This window comes from Malania oleifera, chromosome 12 (genome assembly GCF_029873635.1).
Source record: "Malania oleifera isolate guangnan ecotype guangnan chromosome 12, ASM2987363v1, whole genome shotgun sequence".
Taxonomy (NCBI): Eukaryota; Viridiplantae; Streptophyta; class Magnoliopsida; order Santalales; family Ximeniaceae; genus Malania; species Malania oleifera.
The window spans coordinates 84645731-84669841 of NC_080428.1; the positions used below are offsets into that span (position 1 = coordinate 84645731).

Here is a 24111-nt window from a genome sequence, read left to right on the forward strand (position 1 = left end):
GAGCTTTCTATAACATCAAAATACTGTTATGATATACAACCTCCAAAAGTCAAAATAACACTAGGATTAAATAACAAAAACTCCTGATCCTAATTCAATGCTTACCCTTCTAGTAGGGAAGCTCCAATCACTCAATGGTGGCTCTAGCCCGCCGGTCTGACTGGATTTCCTGAAAATCATTTAATGTTTCGGGGTGAGACACTTCTCAGTAAGGGAAAATAAACTAAATACAGTTGTGTGGTAACATGAATATTTAATGCATTTATACGTATACAGTACATTTCATAATTCTAAAAACATCATCATATCGTACTGGGTAAACATATATTTTCACATCTGTTAATAAATCATAACATACATAAAATCATCTGTTATAACTGTAGTACTGAAAACAAACCCAGGATGACTAGCTAGCTGGTGTCATGTATTACCCCCATGACGGGTTGTGCAGTCCGAAGGCGGGACCCGACAATGGCTGGCCGACCACTGCCGAATCAAATATGTCTGTAAGTACGATGAGCCCGCCACACCCTGGTCCGGACTGCCAGGTGGACGTCCACACTCTACTAAAAGCCACGTCGACTATCCATCTCTCATCCCCTCATGGGATGGTTAGCACTAATCTGACGTAGATATCTGATCTACACATATAGCTACGGTACCGAGCCCCTGAACTGAACTAAACTAACATCCTGGTGGTGATAACATATAATACATGATCATATATATAACATCATTATGGCCTCGTGCCAAAAATATAGTAATTACGGCCTCGTGCCGAAAACATAAATACATGGCCTCGCGCCAATAACATTAATACGACCTCGTGCCGGTAACATAAATACATGACCTCGCGCCAATAACATAAATACGACCTCGTGTTGATAACATAAATATATGGCCTCGCGCCAAAATTGTTTCAGGTATATATATATTTAGAAAATACATCATTTATCACATAATCGTCAAACCATCACAACATAACTCATATTTTCATAATACCTGAAATCATGCTTTGTTCGTAAAATCTTTCACATCATAATACATTTCACATAAAATAATATTCATGCCACACATATGCTGTTAAAAGTCATACTTCATATTATAAAATCGTGAATTACTAACATCTTATACATACATATACATTTTAATCATCATAGCAGTATTTTCCCAATCGTACATTTCATTCGCAATACACAATATAACATATGCTTTTCTGAAAATAAATTTACTTATAATCAATAATAATTTGTATGGAAAATTACTGCTTTAGTTTATTCCCTTACCTGCCTATTGAGAAATTCGTTATGATCCAAAATTTCACGCCCTTGGCGCCCAAAATTTAACTCCTGCAATTTACATTTTTCCCCAGATTAATTAATCTATTTCTCCAAAATAATACTCATCTAGTCTTCCCTAGGCTCCATATACCTCAAATTAATATTTAAACTATTATTTAACATCCCTAATTAATTTTTCCAAATTTTGCCTGCGGGTCCCAAAATTACCCCCGCGGCGCTCATTCGGGCCCTAAATTCCAGAAATCCTACTTCAGTCCTAGATGCTTAATATTTTAGCATTTATAAATTAATGCTAATTAATTAAAAATAAGTCCCTTAATAATCGCCGCACCCCAAATTTGGGGTTTTGGCCCGACACCCCCACGAGAATTCTGTCACACTAGACTTGTAGAGAATCATCCCTAGATTCTCATGGTGGTGTCTGTTCATCAATTGGGTTTATATTTTACAAGAAATTAAAAAAGAAAAGGGAAAAATGGCTTACCCCAGGGAATACGCTTACGTCGCTCCTACCACCGATCCGCTTCGGTAGAAATGATGGCAGCGGCGAATGGAGTCCAGTGGTATTTTCAGATTTTCAATTGGGCGAAAATTCGTCACGAAATCGAGGAGAGAGGGAGAGAGAACGTGAGGAGAGAGAGAGAGAATACAGAAGTTGCAGAGAAAAGCAGAGAAAAGAAAAGAAAAGAATAAAAGAAGAAGATAGAAGATAGGCGGGGCGTGCCAATTGGAATCTACTTGAAGCTTCAAGCTTCAGGTAGTTTAGTAATAATAATAATAATAATAATAATAATAATAATAATATATTTTTAATTAATATTAATAATAATATATTTTATTAAAAAAAATAAATAAATTTTAATTAATTAATTTTTTTCCTTTTTCTTTTAAATCCGATTAATTAATTAATTAATTAATTAATTAATAATAATATAATATATATATATTTTTTGAAATCAATCCACTAATTTTTTATATCACTTTTTGGGATTTTTACAGTTAAGCCATGAATATAAACAGATATGTATGATTAAATAAGGATAGAAAGAATGATGTATTATGATATTAGAAGTATGTATGTACATAGAACATGTTACGATTGGGCAAGGCGTACCTTTCGTCTGAGGGCTTGCTGAGTAAGGCGAGTGCACTAGTAGCTTTAGATGTGGCAGTAGTTGCATAACGCGCTAGGGCAGAGGGAACCTACTTGTATGGGCAGGTAGAATTCCCTATCCTTAGGGCCTTTGCCGGTAAACTATTGTTGAATGCATGAGTACGAGATCAATCTAACACTTGAAGGCTTACTGAGTAAGGTGAGTGCTCTGGTATGCTTAAATTGTGACCTTCGGGTTGCTAAATGTATCAGAGCAGAAGGGTGCTACTTGTATGGGTGGGTAATCACCCCTATCCTCAAGTAATCTCATGGGTTAAACATTTGCATGTGTTTGTTTAGGACCAGAAAATGACTTTCAGTATTATGTTAATGATTTGCAAATATTATAAAATGATATGTATAATCTCATGATGGCCACACGTTGAGTTTAATATATTGTTTCTTCCCTTACTGAGATGTGTCTCACCCGAATATGAATTCATTTTTTTTCAGGATTTCTCAGGATCGAGCTTGAGAGCTCGAGATTTTATAACATTTTTGGAAGATATAAGAAAAATGGTATATCTTTATGTTAATTTTAATATGTATATTTTATGTTTTATAATTTATGTTTTAAGTCAGTTATGAAAGGATAGTTGTGAAACATAGTGGTATTAGTGAATAATGGTTTGAAGACATGCATATATTTGAATACTGGTGGATGATTAATTTATTATGGTTGGTAGTTAGAATTAGTAAACTCTGGTATTATGTTATGTGGAGACTATGGTTATGTTTTCTACTGCATATATTATGGATTATGGTTTATCAGGATATGATCAGGTATAACGCGCCGGACCCAGGTTTAAGGGCCGGGGCGTTACAGCTAGACTCAATCCCTCGGAGGACATGAAACACATTTGTATACTAGGGTGAGATACCTCTCAGCAAGATGGATTACATTATCATCAGTGTGTGGTTAACATGAGATGTTGTGCTTACATAATACTGCTAACATTAATCATTTAACTGACATTTAAAATTGTACTCAAATGTATATTTGAAAATACATGCTTTCATAATAACATATTGCTCGCTCAATATAGTTTTCTATAGTAAATGTGCTCATATATGCTTAGAATATACAACTTGGTCTGTAGGGCTAGCGTTGTAATAACCCAGATAATTATTGAAATTTAATAATAAAAGAAGAAGGAAAGGAAAATTTCAGAAAGGGCTTAAAGGGTCTCGTCGATGAATTTAGGACTTTGTCGACGAGTATTCTACTGGGGATCGTCGACGTAGACATGTGTCTCGTCGACGAGAAGTTACCGAGAGGGGGTTTGGCAATCTGAAATTCGTCGATGAGGGGTTCATGTTCAGCGATGAACTTCCTTCATGGACTCATCGACGAGATGACGTGTCTCGTCGATGAATCCGAGTCTATAAGTAAGCCAAAAATTAGATTTTTCGCAGAAAATTGCGTAGGAACTCTTTCTCTTTCTAAAAACCGACCCTTTCCCCTTCTCTCTTCGATTTCGACTCCATTTCTCACCTGTTCGATGATCCAAGGCCATCACGACACTCCTGAGAAAATTCTCTTCAAGCTTGCCGGAGTGGATCATTGGTAGGGCTGACTTGAACTCCATCCCAAATTCAGGGTAAAGCTTTTTATTTAGTATTTGCCTTTTCCATAGTTATAGGAAATGTAGTAGTTGAAGAAATACTAAAATTTTGTTTAGGGAGATGTTGTTTTCAGGGTGTTGAACGGGGAACCCTGCGGGTGTAGGACCAGTCATATTAGGGGCTTTCCAGTAGTTAGGTAAGAAAAATATGCTATGTCAGTTAAAATAGAGATTTTTACCAGTAAAATATAGAATATGTTTATGGGTTTTTAGAATAGGAAAATTATACAGTTTTATAGGTTATATTTAATGAGTTTCAATTATTGTGTGGCATGAGAATATTAATATAGTACAGAATTATACACAGTTTTTTACAAAATTAAGATTACATAGTTTCTATAGAATCATGATATACAAATTATACAATTTTAATACAAAACTATGGCCACATAGTACTTACAGAATCATGTTTTACAGTATATATACAGAAAAATATTTTTACAGTATTTTCAGGATCATGATTTACAGTATATACAGACAAGAAGATGTTTTTACAGTTTTCATAGTACCATGATTATACAGTTTTACAGAACCATGATATACAAATCATAGAACCATGACATATAGAAATACAGTTTATTATAGCGTAATGGTTAATACAGTTGATATAAAATCATGGTAAAACAGATAGATTTTATATAGAAAGGTATTATATAGTGTCAGACCCTGATAGACCATTACAAATCAGTTTACAGAGCACGGTACCGTAGCTATTTACAGTTTAGAGTGCAACCACATAACTTAGATAGTATGTGGATTTACAATAGTCGATCGTGCCTATGTAGTTGACAGGCTCCCCATCAGTTAGGGTTAAGGAGGCCGATCTGACTTTCAGAGTATAGTGACTTATCCTAGTAGGCCAGCCAGTGATAGGTCCCGCCTATGGGCCGCATAACCCTATTATGAGGGGTTAAATCATGACATACAGTTATCCATCTAGGGAAATTTTCTCAGTTTTTATATGTATATTCCGATTTACAAAAATAGTAGATGTATCTATGAATATTAGAAGTATTATGAATAGAAAATTCATAAAGACAGTTATGTTAAGTAACATAGATATGATTTGCACATGTTTTTTTATATTCAGTTATCTATGGTATTTCTAAATCAGATTTTACAAATATGTAACTCATTTGCCACACACTAACAATAACATATTTCGGCTTACTGAACATTGTCTCATCCTAGTGATTTAACATTTTTTAAGTGATCCAGTTAGGCGAGCAGATCAGGCTCGCAGATAGAGGGGGCTATAGTATTGCCCTATTTGTAGGGTGAGTATTTTGGGAGGTTATTTTTGTATAGCCCTAGTTTCAGTTGAGGGTATTTTTGGAAATAGTTGTGTATGAATAATTTGGGAAATATTATGATACTCTGGTATTGTATATATATGGTTATGGTTTTATGAATTTAGCTTCTCGCTACTTAGGTTGTTTGTTGTGTCTCAGATTCCATGGGTCCTATCTGGACCGTGATGAGGGTTTGATTTATATTAAAAGTTATCAGAGCAGTGAAATTTCACAGTATATATATATATATATATATATATATATATATATATATTTCTCAGTAGAAATTTTACATTTAATATATATAGGAAAAAAATATAGTATGAAAAGGCAGGTCGCTACAGTTTAGTATCAAAGCCTAAGTTGATAGGTTCTATAGACTCTAAAGTGCAGCGGAAGCAATACCAGAGTATCAGAAAGAATTTGAGGTTTTATTCTGTAATCTGGGTACAGGATTTCCGTGGTGATTTCTGTGTCTTTTCTGGGGTGACGATTTCAGGAAGTTATAGTAAACTATTTTCGGGTCGTGTGTCTAGGTTACAGGATTTGATTTTGAAATTTAGAACAGGGGGAATAGTTAAGTGAGAATATTGGATTTCAGTTGAATGAAATAGAATAGGTTTGCACGGGAGATAGGGTCTTTAAAGTGTGTTCTTTGTTTTTCAAGATGGACCCAGGAAGCAGTGGTACGAACATTGGGGGAGACAGACAAGGATCTTCTAGTATGAGAGGTGGAGATACTGATGCAGTATTGCGCAGCGTCACCCAACAGGTGATGGTTGAGATGGCCAGGAGCTTAGGGGAGCGTAGTTGCACGATCGAGCAGTTTACGCGGATGAAGCCCTCATCTTTTGCTAGAGGAGCTGACTCGATTATAGCTAAAAATTGGGTCCTGGATATTGAAGAGACGTTGGCAGTGCTTCCATGTATAGACGAATAGAAGATAGTATTTGCGGTGTTTAAACTGACAGGAGAGGCAAAACGCTGGTGGAGATCAGTGAGGTTGATTGAGGAGCAGAGGCCGGATTCAATGCTAGTGACATGGATTCGATTCAAGGAGCTGTTCTTTGAGTGATATTTCCCTGCTATCGTTCGGAGCGTGAAGGCAGCAGAGTTTATGCACTTAGTCCAGGGGCAGATGATAGTATCTTAGGATGCAACTCGATTTATTGAGTTATCTCGATTTGCCTCGCATTTGGCACCAGACGAAGAGAAAAAGACAAGAAAGTTTGAAGAAGGTTTGAGGCAAAACTTGTTTGAGTAGGTTATTGGTTTTCGGGCTCAGACATTTGCGGAGGTCGTAGATAGGGCTGCAGTTATTGAGAGTGGCATATAGAGAGGTATTGCAACTCAGAGTCAGAGAAAGAGGCCCACGCCTCAGGGTTTTTAGGCAGGTTCCAGTCAGGACCCATGAAGAGGAGACCGTTATCGGGGAGATCAGAGACAGACGACAAGACCTCGTGAGAATTAGGGTATCCAGACCTACCCGGTGTGTCAGACGTGCAGGAGACGACATTTGGGGGAGTGCCGGGTAGGGAGAGATGTTTGCTATCATTGTGGGAGACCCGACCAAATGGCACGAGCATGCCCAAGACTGCCAATCTAGGTCCCAGCTCCCAGACCCTATCGAGGAGGTTATTAGGCGCCTTGTGGAGGCTAGCAGAGGAATGTAGCCCCAACGAGGGTTTCTAATTTGACGTCGGGTGATGCTGAGACTACCGCAAAGGTAGTGAAAACTACTTTTACTGTTCTACCATATCAACTTATTGTTTATTTGATTCAGGTGCTACTCATTCCTTTGTTTCTACGACCTATGTCAAATTGTCTGGAAATGAGACCTAGTTATTAGATGTAGAATTGTCAGTAGCTACATCATTAGGGTCAGTGATGAGGTGTCGAAGAGTGCTAAGGGGTTATCCAATAGAAATTCAGGGGAGAGTGTTACCAGCTGACCTGATCGTATTAGGTATGTATGGGTTTGATGTAATACTAGGTTTGAATTGGTTGGGAGTTAACCACGCCAGTATTGATTGTCATTATAAAGAAGTTTTTTTTAGACCCCTTGGCAAGCTAGAATTCAGATTTGTCGGTTCACGTGTACGTGCTTCGTCGCAGTTAGTATCAGCCATGCAGGCGAGCAGACTGCTCCTAGATGGAAGTTAGGGGTTTATGGCTTTTGTAAAGGAGGTGTCAGAAAATGAATCGAAGTTTGATAGTACACTAGTAGTAAGGGAATTTCTAGATATTTTTCCAGAAGTGCTACCTGGGTTGCCTTCCGATCGCGAGGTAGATTTTGCTATAGATGTAACTTCAGGGACAGCACTGATCTCTAAGGTTCCTTACTGTATGGCTCCAGTTGAATTGGGAGAATTAAAGGATCAGTTGCAAGACTTATTAGATAAAGGATTTATACGACCCAGTGCATCGGCGTAGGGAGCTATGGTGTTGTTCGTATAGAAAAAAGACGGGTCTATGAGGATTTGTATTGATTATAGGGAGATAAACAAGGTAACTATTACGAACATATATCCTCTACCCTGTATAGATGATTTGTTTGATCAGCTCCAGGGTACACGAGTGTATTCCAAGATTGACCTCAGATCGAGCTATCATCAAGTGAGGGTAAAAGCAGAGGACGCCTCGAAGACAGCCTTCAGGACCAGGTATGGGCACTATGAATTTCTCGTTATGCCATTTGGTCTGACGAATGCCCCAACCGTGTTCATGGACTTGATGAATAGAGTCTTTCACTAGTGCTTAAACTAGTTTGTTGTGGTTTTTATTGATGATATACTAGTTTGCTTAAGGAGTTTTGAGGATTATAAGGCGCACTTGAGACAGATACTGCAGACGCTCAGGGAGAAGAAGTTGCATGCCAAGTTTAGTAAATGTGAATTTTGGTTAGAGAAAGTGTCATTTTTGGGTCACGTGATCTCATGGGATGGTATTTCTTTAGATCCCAGTAAAATTGATGCGGTGGTGAATTGGGCCAGGCTGAAGAAAGTTCAAGAAATCAGAAGTTTCTTGGGATTGGTAGGTTATTACCATCGATTTGTTGAGGGGTTTTTAGCCTTATCAGGGCCTCTTACGCGTTTGACCAGGAAAAATTCTAGATTTGCATGGAATGATGAATGTGAGTAGAGTTTTCAAGAATTAAAGTAGCGGCTCGTCATTGCACCAGTACTGACGATTCCATCAAGAGGTGATGGTTGTGTAATTTACAGTGACGCATCTTTGAAAGGGCTCAGCTGTGTATTGATGTAACATGATAGGGTGGTAGCGTATGCTTCCAAGAAGTTGAAAGAGTATGAAAAGAACTATCTTATTCACGATCTGGAATTGACTGCAATGGTACACACACTAAGGATTTGGAGGCATTACTTATATGGTGAGAGATGTGAAATATTTTCTGACCATAAAAATTTAAAGTACTTCTTTACGCAAAAGGAGTTAAATGTGCGGTAAAGGAGATGGTTAGAACTCATCAAGGATTACGATTGCACCATCAGCTACCACCCAAGTAAAGAAAATGTGGTGGCTGATGCATTAAGCTGTAGCTCAGATGGTACAACGTAGTTAGCAGTAGTAATACATCACCCAATTCAGATGGACTTGGTAAGACTTGGCGTGGAGTTAGTGAAGGATGATCCACAGACATTTATCGCTAGCCTGGTTGTGCAGCCTACACTATATGAAAAGACTAAAGTTGCTTAGGGGGATGACCCAAAATTAGCAGAGGTAATAGCCAAAGTACAGGATGGTCAAGGATAGAAATTCAGCATTTTTGACGACGAGGCTTTGAGGTTTTGCACCAGATTGTGTGTGCCTGAGGATGATGATATTAGGAGAACGATTCTAGAGGAGGCTCACAGATGTCTATACATGGTTCATCCTGACAGTACTAAAATGTATAGGGATTTGTGAGAGTATTTATGGTGGAGTAGCATGAAAAGAAAAATTGCCGAATTTGTGCAGCAATGTTTAATGTGCCAGCAGGTTAAGGCTAAGCACCAAAGACCGATAGGGTAGTTACAGCCATTATTTATCCCTGAATGAAAGTGGGACCATATATTTATGGACTTCGTCACTAGGCTACCACCAGCACCACATGGTCAGAAGGCCATCTGGGTAATTGTTGATCGGCTAACGAAGACAACTCATTTTCTACCCGTTAAAGTTAACTATTCTATGAAAAGATTGACAGAGATTTACATTCAGGAGATTGTTCGACCCCATGGAGTGCCAGTGTCTATAGTCTCAGACCATGATCCACGCTTTATATCACGATTTTGGAAGAGCTTGCAGGAGGCTTTGGGGTCTCAGTTAGCATTTAGCACCGCTTTTCATCCGTAGAGAAATGGTCAGAAAGAAAGAACGATTTAGGTACTTGAGGATATGCTGCAAGCGTGTGTATTGGACTTTGGGGGTAGCTAGACCCAGTATTTGTCGCTGGTTGAATTTGCCTACAATAACAGCTATCAGGCCAGCATAGGCATGACACCTTACGAGGCGCTTTATGGTAGGAGGTGTCGTTCTCCTCTATATTGGGATGAGTTAGGTGAGAGGTGAGTTTTGGGGCAAAAAATAGTGCAGCAGGCGTTTGATAAATCCGACTTATTCGAGATAGAATCAGTGCAGCACAGAGTCGACAAAAAAGCTATGCATATACTCGCCGTCGGGAATTGAAATTTGAAGTAGGTGACCATGTGTTTTTGAAAATAGCACCACTGAAGGGAATCATGAGGTTTGGGAAGAAGGGTAAGTTGAGCCCTAAGTTTATTGGCCAATTTGAGTTACTTGAGAAGATTGGGTCAGTTGCCTATCAGCTAGCTTCACCACTAGCTCTATTCAGAATACATGACGTATTTCATATTTCTATGTTAAGGAAATACATCCCAGATCCTTCCCATATTATCAGTTATGCATAATTACAATTCAGTGATGCTCTAGTATATGTGGAAGCTCTAGTGCAGATCTTAGATAGATAGAAACATGAATTGTGCAGTGAGAAGATACCACTAGTAAAAGTCCTGTGGAGGAATCATGCGGTAGAAGAAGCTTCTTGGGAGCTAGAAGATGAAATCAGATAGAAATACCCACACCTATTTAATGGGACACAACAGTGACATGTAAGTTACAGTAATGATAATTTTATTTTATTTAGTACAATATTATTGTAATGTAGAGTATATGATAGGTAGTGTTTTTGGTTTTGGGAGAATTTTTCTTTTATGGGTATAATTGCTATCTCCCAAAACTGCTAATGTAACCACGGTATTCCTTCGCCATAAGTGAGGGTAAGTAATAAAATAAGTAGCCTATTTTCCTTAATGAATGGCGTTCAATACGGATAGTAAATCTCGAGGACGAAATTTTTTTAAGGAGGGGAGAATGTAATAACCCAGATAATTATTGGAGTTAAATAATAAAAGAAGAAAGGAAGGAAAATTTTAGAAAGGGCTTAAAGGGTCTCGTCGATGAATGTAGGACTTCGTCGACGAGTATGCTACTGGGGATCATTGACGTAGACATGTGTCTCGTCGACAAGAAGTTACCGAGAGGGGGTTTGGCAGTCTGAAATTCGTCGACGAGAGGTTCATGTTCGGCGACAAACTTCCTTCATGGACTTGTCGATGAGATGACATGTCTCGTCGACGAATCCGGGTCTATAAGTAAGCCAAAAACTAGATTTTTCGACGAAAATTGCGCAGGAACTCTCTTTTTCTAAAAATCGACCCTTTCCCCTTCTCTCTTTGATTTCGGCTCCGTTTCTTGCTGGTTCGACAATCCGAGGCCACCACGACACTCCTGGGAAAGTTCTCTTCAAGCCTGCCGGAGTGGATCGTTGGTGGGGCTGACTTGAACTCCATCTCAAATTCAGGGTAAGACTTTTTATTTAGTATTTTGTCTTTCCCATAGTTATAGGAAATGTAGTAGTTAAAGAAATACTGAAGTTTTGTTTAGGGAAATGTTGTTTTCAAGGTGTTGAACAAGGAACCCTGCGGGTGTAGGACTAGTCATATTAGGGGCTTTCCAGTAGTTAGGTAAGGGAAATATGCTATGCTAGTTAAAATAGAGATTTTTACCAGTAAAATATAGTATATGTTTATGGGTTTTTAGAATAGGAAAATTATACAGTTTTATAGGTTATATTTAATGAGTTTTAATTATTGTGTGGCATGAGAATATTGATATAGTACAGAATTCTTCACAAATTTTTACAAAATTATGATTACATAGTTTCTATAGAATCATGATATACAAATTATACAGTTTTAATACAAAGCTATGACTACATAGTACTTATAGAATCATGTTTTACAGTATATATACAGAAAAACGTTTTTACAGTGTTTTTAGGATCATGATTTACAGTATATACAGACAGGAAGATGTTTTTACAGTTTTCATAGTACCATGATTATACAGTTTTACAGAACCATGATATACAGAACATAGAACCATGACATATATAAATGCAGTTGATATAGAAATACAGTTTATTATAGTATAATGGTTAATACAGTTGATATAGAATTATGGTAAAACAGATAGATTTTATATAGAAAGGTATTATATAGTATCAAACCCTGATAAACCATTACAGACCAGTTTACAGAGCACGGTACCACAGCTATTTACAGTTTAGAGTGCAACCACATAACTTAGATAGTATGTAGATTTACACTAGTCGATCATGCCTATGTAGTGGACATGCTCCCCATCAATTAGGGTTGAGGAGGTCGATCTGACTTTCGGAGTATAGTGACTTATCCTGGTAGGCTAGCCAGTGATAGGTCCCGCCTATGGGCCGCACAACCCTATCATGAGGGGTTAAATCATGACATACAGTTATCCATCTAGGGAAATTTTCTCAGTTGTTATATGTATATTCAGATTTACAGAAACAGTAGATATATCTATGAATATTAGAAGTATTATGAATAGAAAATTGATAAAGACAGTTATGTTAAGTAACATAGATATGAGCTATACTGTACGTTATTTGTACATGTTTTCTTAGATTCAGTTATCTATGGTATTTCTAAATCAGATTTTACAAATATGTAACTCATTTGCCACACACTAGTAATAACATATTTTGTCTTACTGAGTGTTGTCTCATCCCAGTGATTTAACATTTTTTAGGTGATCCAGCCAGGCGAGCAGATCAGGCTCGCATATAGAGGGAACTACAGTACTGCGCTATCTGTAGGGTGAGTATTTTGGGAGGTTATTTTTGTATAGCCTAGTTTCAGTTGAGGGTATTTTTGGGAATAATTGTGTATGTATAATTTGGGAAATATTCTGACAGTCTGGTATTGTATATACATGGTTATGGTTTTATGAATTCAGCTTTTGACTGCTTAGGTTGTTTGTTGTGTCTCAGATTCCATGGGTCCTATCTGGACCGTGATGAGGGTTTGATTTATATTAAAAGGTATCATAGCAATGAAATTTCACAGTATATATATATATATATATATATATATATATATATATATTTCTCAGTAGAAATTTTACATTTAATATATGTTGGAAAAAAAAATATAGCATGAAAAGGCAGGTTGCTACAAGCGTCGTGACGCCATCACCTACACGTGCGAATGCTTCCCCTCATAACGGGTTGTGCGGCTCGAAGGCTGGATTTACCGACTAATGCTAAGTCAAACATAATGTAGTACGATGGTGCTTAATCAATCCGTACCCGAAGGCTGCCCAAAGGCTGAGTCATCCGGAATTACTACATCGGATGGAGCCCCAGAAAACCTTTGGGGAGTGCTTTACCCAGGTCACCAATCACCTTTCCCATCCACACTCTCGGTGTGTGGATTGCACCTCTACATACATTTAGCTGCGGTACCGAACTTCAACATGAGAACATAATAACAAGGCTCTACTATCATATATGACAATTTACATTGTATAAAACTGTAATTATAATTCATTTCATAAAATTGTACATATCTCTGCTACATATTTGTTGGATAATGATTCGGTAAAAATCGGCATATCATAGCATATCATATCTCATATCTCATAACTCATATCTCGAATCTCGACATATAACCGTTACATTTTAGTATTTCACAAAACTTGCTTATTTAAGGCTAATTAAAAACTATATTCATGCCATACAATATTTTTCATCAGTTAATTCATTATTATATTATCTACTTAATAAAGTAATTTCTACTGCTAAAACTGAGGTATGAATATCTCCAGGTTGTTACTTTATCAAATATAGGAATATAGTTAAATACGAGAAAAATGAAAAAATAAACCCCACTGTCTTTGGTTAATTTTAAAATAAGCTTATGATTTGAAATAACGATTTTCCAACCGGTGAAAACGTTCATAAAGACCAATACTACACTTTAAAAATATCATACTTAAATTTAAACGGTTGGTTTTTGAAAATAAAGTCGGTTCACCGAGCCCTAGGCCCAGAAACCTTAGAAAAGCCGTAACTAAATAAATAAAAATCATCTTTAGATTCTATTCGGTTAAAACTCTTAAATATATCTAACATAATATAATCTCTTTACCTGATTCTTAGAAACAACCCCAGACGCTCGAAAACTGAACCCAAACTTTTTCCCGAGTTATAGAATCTACTTCGTTAGACTCGTAGAGATTTGTCCCTTGATCCTCGTGGTATCTTCTAATCGTCGAAACTGGTGACGAACGACGAACGATTGAAGAAAGAGTGTAGGTGTGGGTTCTAGAGAGAGAGAGAGAGAAAATTTAGATTTCTTAATGAAGAAGTAAAGAAAAATCCTATTTATAACCCCTTGACCTAGTCAAATTCGTCGACGAAATGGCGCCTTCGTCGACAAACCACAGAAGGCTGTTCGTTGACGAAAGAATGACATCATCGATGAACCCTAAACTTGATATTTTTAGACGTTCTGGATCTTTTCGTCGACGAGACACTGAATTTCGGCGATGAAGCATAGAAGGGCCTTCGTCGACAAGAACATTGACTTTGTTGACGAAGCCTACTGTTCCATGTTGAAATCTTCCTTTCTTTCTTTCTTTCTTATTTAATTCTCGAATTCAAGTCTCTACACACGTACTTAATTTAAATCAGGTATATTTTAAAATAAAATCTGACATAATCTAGCCCCCTCCGAATTTCAATTTCAAGTGAGGGGGAGGGGGGTATCAGATTCACTGTCCTCATCTGAATTTCAATTTCAAATGAGGATGATCTCAATCTTATCATTATTATATATATATATATGTATGTATATATATATAATAATATAATATAATATTAATTAATTAATAATTTAATTTAATTAATTTAATAATAATATTTTTTAGGATAATTTACACTAATCATGTGTATATATTTTTGGAATCGTTACAATTATACATTTTAATTTTAATTTTTTTTAAATAATAAAAAATTGACAATAAAAAAAAAAAACTAACATAAATACATTCTCATAATCTACTTCTTCAACATATGACAATTAAAACAAAAAATATAGAAAAAAATGACACCATAAATTCTTAGACTACTAGTATTTGTGTTACACCAAGATAATGACCTCAATGATGAATAATTGATGATTCTTTAGGGTTTTTCACTATTTAAAATTAGGAGCAATGCTTCTTATTCAACATTAAATGAGTTAAATTAGAATTATTTTAATCCTAAAAAAAATTGAAAGGAATTTAAAATCTTTTATTGTCCAAAAAAGTCAATACTTCTGAAAATTTCAAATTTTATATTAAAATTAAAATATTTTAAATACAAAAAAATCAATTTGGTATGCAAAAACCTTAGAATCCTATGATGTACCTCACCATTTTAGGGTGAAACATAAAATCAGCGCTTTTGCTATTGGCGTAGTTGTGGGTGACTGGCCAACAATCTCTCCAATATTAGCTCCAAGAATGTGATGAAAATTCAAGTTTAAAAAGCTGAGCACATGCAGATGACATACATTGGTTATTACGAAACGCTTTTTATAAATTTTCTGTTATCTAAATGGCAGCTATAAAAGATATAAGGAAAAAAGAAAAAAGAAAAAAAAAAGCATCCTCGAACCACAAGGCTCTCTTCTTTGTGAGGGTAAGAGAAAAGTTATCACTGTATACGGTATTACCCCAACTTTTATGTAAAGATGTTATTTCCTTAAGCTAACTAGTTACAAAAGAGCAACCTTGTCATTAATCTAACGCAAACCTCAGGGCAGCTATAAAAAGGTACAAAATATAATTTTAGAATCATGGCATGAACGACTTGTCCCAAATTAAGCTCTTAACTGATCCAATGTCACAGAAGAGGACAAGTCAAAGACTTAACTTTGCCAAGCACATTTGTTTGAACTGTCCAAGATCATTGTTGAATTTTCAAAATTGTTCATCATAAAACAACAATTATGAGCATCTTTATGAAATTCTACGTTTTAACAGAGAAGAATGGTTTGAACAACACTGCTGTACATGAATGATATATACAAACAACTTCTTTTGCCTACTACCAAAATAGAATAAAAAAGAGAGAAGAAAAGCAGGGAAGAAGAAGAAAAAAACAAAACCAGATCCTGCCAGTATTTCATCTGTGCTTCTCCTTTCCTGCAAGAATTGGTTGTATTTGCAATCGCCTATTGAAAGCCTCATTGAACAGAAAACGAGTTTGGAACGCTGATATGATTGGGAGCCATGCTAAAATAGCTATGGGAGCGAAAAGAACAACACCCATTCCATAGTCATAAGCTCGAACAAGGACCTGGGTGAAGCCCCACAAGCCACTATTCTCTATCCTTGGCCTAGCAGCTTGTGCAACCTTGAACAAACCAGTACAATAAGTAAAGTTCAGAAAAAAAAAAATGTGCTACAGATTTCTCCAGAAAAGTATAAAAGCACTAAGCTTACCAATATTAATCCCCATCCTGTAGGCAAAAATGCTAAACAGCAGACAATTAAGTCCTTCAAAGATAGTTTGCAGACAACAGAAAGTGTAATTATAGTAGATAGAACACCCAGGAAAAGAAGTGCTTTAAATAGTCGGAATATAAGGTGATATTCAGCACTGAACCTTTTTCTTCCCACATTAACTACCTGCAAGGCAATTTGGCTTTATGTTATTGATTGGAGACGAATCATGCACTGGTAAAGAAAGTCCCATGAGCAAACTAGTGAAAGTCAAATCCTCAAAATGATGATAAGTTACTTTCAACCATATGTCGTTAACAAACAAAAGGAATATGGTAAGTAAAATTTCACTAGTTCTTTTAGCAACTGTTGAGATTTTTGATAAAACGAAAGACTTAATACAATGATAGGTCTCTCCCTAATAATATATATCGAATACATTCTAATGACCATTACACCATTACTAACTCTCATGTATTAACATAATACTAACACATTAATACTACTAAATGACTAAAATAACCATTAACACTCACCCTCAAACTGGAGGATAGATATCACGTGTTCCTAGCTTGTTACAAATAAATTTAACATGAGTAATTTCAGGAGCATTTGGTAAAAAAAATCAACAAGCTGCAGGTTGGACTTCACATAAGTGGTGGCAATGAGCTTCTGCACAAGTTTCTCCTGAACAAAGTGGCAATCAACTTTAATGTGTTTTGTTCACTCATGGAATACAAAGTTGGAGGCAATACGAGGAGCAACTTGATTATCACACATCAACTCCATTGACCGAGAATGTGGACAACCCAATTCTTCCAACATGTTTTTCAATCAAACAAGCTCACAAGTAGCGTGAGCCATGGCCCTAAACTCTAACCTAGTATTTGACCAAGTCACTATGGTTTGTTTCTTACTCTTCTAGGAAACCAAGTTACCACTTACCATCAACAAAGACACCCAGTTGTGGATCTTTTGTAAAAAGGTCATCTGGCGGCCCTAGCCCTATCTGCATAAGTATATCCTTAAATATAAGTGTAACCCTGAACTTCATATAAGAGATCTCTTCAAAGTACACTTTTAATATATCTCAAGATGCATATTACTGCATTCCGATGACTTTATCGGGGAATCTAGAAATTGACTCGCAACATTTGTTGCGAAAGATATGTCCAACTGAGAGAATGTGAGATAATTTAAATTTCCAAAAAGTTTTAGTTTTCTTCCTAGGTTAGTCAAACAAATCACCCATATTTGGCACTAACTTGCTACCAAGATCCATGGGTGTACAACTTGGATCCCAACAACCTAGTCTTATCCAAAAGATCAAGAATGCACTTAAATCTTTAGTCTGAAACTTAGTCTATGGAAAATGTTTTAGGCTCTAAATTCCTTCATTATCATCACCTGTAATTACAATATAATCCACATATATAATAAGAAGGATCCTACTTGATGAAGTGTGATGATAGAACACTAAGTGATCCACTGAACGCCATGGAAGGCCAAAATCAAGTACTACAACATTGAATCGACCAAACCATGCCCTAGGAGACTGTTTTAGACCATATAAGGCCCTATTGAGCCGACATACTAAGCCTAACTCCTCCTGAGCAACAAGCCCAGGTGGTCGCTCCATGTAGACCTCCTCCTCAAGATCACCATGCAAGAAGAAAGTGTTCACATCTAACTGATGTAGAGGCCAGTGACAAGTGGTGGCCAAGGAGATGAACAAAAGTACGGGTGTAAGTTTGGCAACTGGGAAAAAGTGTTAAATAATCCAAACCATACACTTGAGACAACAAGACATGCCTTCACACAAGCCACAAACCCATCAAGGTTGACTTTCATAGTCTATACCTAGCGACAATCAAACACAGATTTGTCAGGAGGAAGAGATACTGATTCCCAAGCATCATTATCATGTAAGACACTCATCTCTTCAACTATTGCATTCCTTCACCCAAAGTGGGCCGAGGCTTCAAAAACAAATATAGGAAGGGCAGTAGATCATAAAGTCTAGAAGTGGAGAAGAATTGAAATAGTATTTCTTATTATTGTAAAATTAGGTACAATCTGAATGTCTTATAGACTACAAGGATAATCTAAAAGGAAAGAATAGAAAAAAGGACGGAATGACAATTGCTAACAAATCTCTTAGAATATCTCCTAATGCTTGTCGACCTCAACATGTTTTGTTCTATCATGAAGCACTGGAATGTGAGCAATGGGTATGGTAGATTTGTTATCGCAATACAGTCTCATACGTAGCGGATTAGTGAATTTCAATTCTTCCAATAATTTTTTAATCCATGACACTTCACAAACTGCATGAGCAACTACTCTAAATTCTGCCTTTGCACTACTCCTAGCTACCACATTTTGTTTTTTGCTTTGCCATGTAACCAAATTTCCACCAACAAAGGCACTATAACCAGAAGTTGATCTTCGATCAGTTATACTCCCAGCCCAATTTGCATCAGTGTATACCTCAACTTGTAGATGGCTATGGTCTTCAAACAATAGACCTTTTCTTGGAGTTTCCTTTAAATCTCTCAAGATTCTATAAACTGCATCCAAGTGGTCAGGCCCTGGTGAGTGCATGAATTGGCTTACCATACTGACAACAAAGGCTATGTCAGGATGTGTATGTGATATATATAGTAGCCTTCCAATCAATCTTTGGTACTGGTTTCTATTGGTTACTTCCTCAGGCTTGGCAGGTTGTAGGTTAAGATTAGGCTCTATAGGTGTCTTAGCTGTTTTACACCCTAGTAAACCTGTTTCTCCAAGCAAGTCAAGCACATATTTTCTTTGTGAAAAAATACCTTTTCTTGACCTTGCAAATTCCATACCGAGAAAATACTTCAAGTCACCCAAGTCTTTAATCTCAAATTCATTAGCAAGTATCTATTTTAATTTCTCAAGTTCCTTGCTGTCATTACCTGTCGAAATAATATCATCAACATAGACAATTAGAATAGCAACCTTCCCTTCACTTGAGTGCTAATAGAACATGGTGTGATTAACCTGGCCTTGGCTGTAACCATGACCCTTTACAACCGTCCCAAAGCATTCAAACCAAGCTCTTGAAGATTGCTTGAGCCCATACAATGATTTTTTTTCAATTTACAGACCTTATCTCTGCCAAGATTACCTTCAAAACCTGGTGGTAATTTCATAAACACTTCATCCTCTAGATCTCCATTTAAAAAGGCATTCTTTACATCCAACTGTTGTAAGGTCAGTTAGAATGTACAACTAAGGAGAGTAACACTTGGATTGAGTTTATCTTGGCCACTGGAGCAAAAGTTTCTTGATAGTCAATTTCGTATGTTTGTGTAAACCCTTTTGCAACGAGTCTTGCCTTATATCTCTCTATATTGCCATCAGCCTTGCATTTAACTATAAACACCCACTTGCAACCTACATTTTTCTTTTCCTTTGGTAAATAAACAATTTCCCAAGTACTGTTGTTCCGTAGTGCATTCATCTCTTCAAGAACTGCTAACTTCCAATCCAGATGATACATAGCTTCTTGAATGGTCCTTGGAAAAAATAGGTGAGAAATATTGGATGTAAAGGCCTTATGATTATGAAAGAGTCTATGGTATGATAAATATTTGGCAATGGGGTGTGTGGTACAAGTTCTAATTCCTTTCCTAATGGCCATAGGTACATAGGTCAGTAAATTGATCAATTGGAAGTGTAGTAGAAGGATTACCTGGGATTTCCAAATGACCATTTTTTAAAGGTGATGATTGATTTTGCTATGAAATTGTGGGACGATCCTTAGTATTAGAACGAAACCTGGCTCTAGTATAAACATGAAGCTCAGAAGAGGGATTATTCTATAGTAATTCTCCCCCTGTTTGTGATTCCCTTATGCTTTGTACAAGCAAATTGGGATTTCCATTTTTTTCACTATTTAAAATTTCAATTCCTTGAAATTTTAACACTAAGCAGAAGTTATAACAGTTATAGCAAACTCAATATTTCCCAAGTAGATATGTATGCAGAAGTTCAAACCAAATAAATCATTCACAATAATTTAAGTGCAAGCATACACATATTGAAGGTAAAGAAATAACGGAAAGAGAAAGTGGCACACGATATGTTATCGGGGTTCAGCCAATACTGCCTATGTCCCCGCCTATAGCTCGCAAACCTGAGGATTTCACTAAAACCTTTGCTCATTTGTGGGTGGAGCAGCACCGTTTACAAAGCCTCTCTTTACTAGGCGAGGTAAACCCCAGCCAGATTAACAGGGCTGACCCCAACCTTTACAACCAATCCTTACAGGCTAGATCAACACCCCCTCAGGCCACGCCTGGAATATAACAGATAATTAAATGATTTTTGTGTACAATATCAACGCTTCTCCAATAAGCAAGTATGTACCAATACGCACAATACAACCAATGCACTCACAGATGATAACTATTTATGCTCAAGGTGAGATTGGTCAAGTTATATATTAGCTCTCAATACTATGTGTATATATGTATGTGCGAGAGACTGAGTTCTTTGATTCAAAATAGTATATTTGCAATATGAATAATCAAAGAAAACTCTACAACCCTAAACAAATATCTCAACAATATATTTCGAATGTCAAGCACGCTAGATATTAGGGTTAAAGCTTGCCAAAAGTATTTTTATCAAAAGCACAAAGTAAGCCTTTGAAACTTGCAATAAGGATGCAAGATCGCAAGAAAATATAGAATTTTCCCAAACAATATTTATGAATGAAAATACAATGGGAAAACTTTTAGTTTACTCTCAAAAATCAATATCTATCAATGCAAGTATGAGAGAGAGTAATAAGGTTCAAGAAATAAGTATGAAATGTGCACAATCAATAAGAAATCAAACTCCCTCTCAAGTTGCAATTAGTTTGCAACTAAGGAGTATAACAAATGATTCTCCTCAAAGAAAATAGTTTTTCAAATCAAAGTGTAAGGAGAATGAGTAGTATGCTTTTAAAGATTGAAAGAATTTAAGCAATATGAGGAGTATGAGTATCAAAGAATTTTATAGAATTTTTCTTAATGATTTTTGCTAATCCTCTGTTAATTAAGACAAATGGGAGAGTATATATAGATATTCATGGAAAAATAATCGTTGGGGACATGGAGGTCTTTTTCGAAAAAGATTAATGAATTAATTAAATTTAACCTAAGTTAATTGCGGTGAAAATTGACCAACCCGAGAGGTTCGGTCGACCAAGGGGAAGGTTCGGTCGTCCAAGGCAAATTTTGAACTACAGGTTTGATCGACCACCTTAGGGTGATTCTGAACCATTCGTGGGTTCGGTCGACCAAGACAAAGGTCTGGTCGGCTACTCATCTAGGTTCGGACGACCAAGGCTAACTTGAATTACATATTTGGTCGACCAAGTAGTTAGGGAGTCAAACACTTTATGGTTCGATCGACCTAGGACGGTGCATTCAATAATGGGTCGGTTGACCGAGATAAGTCAAATATTTGACTTTCACCCATTCGGTCGACCGAAGTGTTTATAACGCAAATCGGTCGATCGACCGAGACTTAGTCAAACTATTGACTTTTTGGCCTACGGTCTGTTCGGTCGACTGAGCTAATTTATACTGGAAAGGTTTGATCGACCGGTCGAACCCTGTTTTTAACCTTAAGTTATTTTAAAAACCTTTGTATGAGTTTAAGCTTTTAAGAAAAAGGTTTTGAGTTTAGGTTGGGCCCCCTAAGGTCAAGTTTGGATCCCTACGGTCAGACTATGGTCATTTTGAGCATAAACCTATCATGTATGCAATGCATTATTACAAACCCAAAATATAAAAACCAAATGCATTTACAATTAAAATTAAATGTCTTCAATTTTTTTGCTTGTGTCTTCGTGGAATGCCCCAGATATATATGATCGTGGATTTTCTTCTGGCTTCCAAGTCCCTTGATCTTATGTGTGCTAAAATTTAGACTTGTTCACATACTTAAACACACATAAGATATTGGTGCTTTGTCAGCATCAAAACAGAGATCGGATTAAAAAAGTCAACATTCTTGTTGTAGTCCCTGCCATAGTCCCTTAAGGACATTGAAATACTTAGTCACACTATCTTCCCCTTGTTGGTTCTTGGCAATTTTTTGCTGCAATTCAAAAATTTGAGAATAATTTCCAAGGTCAGAATACATCTGACTAACATTATCCCAAAGTTTTTTTGTAGTAGGATAGCACATGTAATTAGCACTTTGCATTCACAAGACAATCCATAATCATGGAATTTTCAGCATCGCATATAGTATATGATGGGTTTGTTTAGAGATAGCTTCTTGTGGAAATAATTCTCATTAATCGTAACATAGGTACAGGTCTGTACAAATGGATGTACAACATAAGAATAGAAGGAAAAAACCAAGAAGGAAAGAACCAAAGAGGCTAACTTCTAAGGAAACTAAATATTCTAGGATATTCACACATTTACAGCCGAGATTTTGACCAAACAAATTTGAAACTTTCCAACACTCCCCCTCAGGAGGTGTATGAGAGAAATAAAGGAGTTTCCCTACCAATCTTTGGTATTACTCTCCGTTGATCACTTCTTTAGCCTTAGCTGGTTGGAGCTTTATGTTCGACTCTATAGGTGTTTCTGCTGCTTTGCACCCTAGCAGACCTATTTCTCCAAGTAAATCAAGCACATACTTGCGTTGGGAAACAAAATTTCCTTTCTTTGACCTTGCAAATTCCATACCAAGAAAATACTTCAAGTTTCCAAAGTCTTTGATCTCAAATTCCTAAGCAAGGATCTTCTTTAACCTCTCTAGCTCATTGCTATCATCACCTGTCAGAATTATATCATCTACATAGACAATAAGGATAGCCATTTTACCTTCACTTGTGTGTCTATAGAATCCGCTTGACCTTGGCTGTAGCCATGACTTTTTACTACCTTCCCAAAGTGTTCAAACCAAGCTCTAGGAGATTGTTTTAGTCCATACAATGATCTCCTCAATCTGCACACCTTGCTTTTGCCACCTTTCCCTTCAAATCCTGGCGGGAGATCCATAAAGACTTCCTCCTCTAAGTCTCCATTTAAGAAGGCATTCTTTACATCTAGTTGATATAAGGGCCAGTTAGAGTGAGCTGGTAGAGAGAGCAGCACACAGATTGAGTTCATCTTGGCTATAGGAGCAAATGTTTCCTGGTAGTCAATTCCATATGTTTGAGTGAACCCCTTCACCACAAGTCTTGCTTTGTACCTTTCTATACTCCCTTCAGCCTTGAATTTTACTATAAATACCCATTTGTAGCAAACAGGGTCACCAATTTCCCAAGTGTCATTAGCAATTAGTGCATCCATCTCTTCTTGAACAGCCAATCTCCATTCTGGGTAATCTAGTGCTTCCTGAATGGTTCTTGGAATAAACAAATGAGAAACATTTGAAGGCCTTATGAGAATCGGAGAGTCTATGATATGATAGATGGTTGGAAATAGGATGTGTGGTACAGGTTCTAACTCCTTTCCTAAGGGCAATGGGTAGGTCAAGATCAGAAGAATTATCAAAACAAGGATTTGAAGAAGAAAAAGTACCTGGAGTATGTGAAGGAGGACCAACTTGTGTAGGTGATGATGATTGGCCTTGCTTTGGATTTGAAGAAATAGCTCTATTATTCTGATGATTTCTTCTTTGGTATAAACACGAAGCTCAGATGAGGGAATATTTGATAGTACTTCTCCCCCTGTTTGTGAATCACGTATGCCTTGTATAGGTAGACTAGGATTTCCATTATTTTCGCTAGTTAAAGTATCAGTTTCCTGACCCTTTAAAGAGTGGATGTCAATGTCAAGGAAAACATTTGGAAGAGGCTT

The 24111-nt window shown here is 36.8% G+C and overlaps 1 protein-coding gene across 1 annotated transcript in view; it reads right to left on the reverse strand.

Moving 5' to 3' along the window:
• Positions 1-15690: 15690 nt before the first annotated feature.
• LOC131144790 (putative callose synthase 8) overlaps positions 15691-24111 on the reverse strand; it is a 173866-nt gene continuing 165445 nt past the window's right edge. Inside the window, exons 41-42 of the mRNA XM_058093652.1 lie at positions 16265-16450; positions 15691-16175 (exon numbers count right to left, since the gene is read on the reverse strand). Of these exons, the coding sequence (XP_057949635.1) occupies positions 15945-16175; positions 16265-16450 (417 nt within the window). The 3' untranslated portion in view covers positions 15691-15944. The remainder of the gene's footprint in view (positions 16176-16264; positions 16451-24111) is intronic.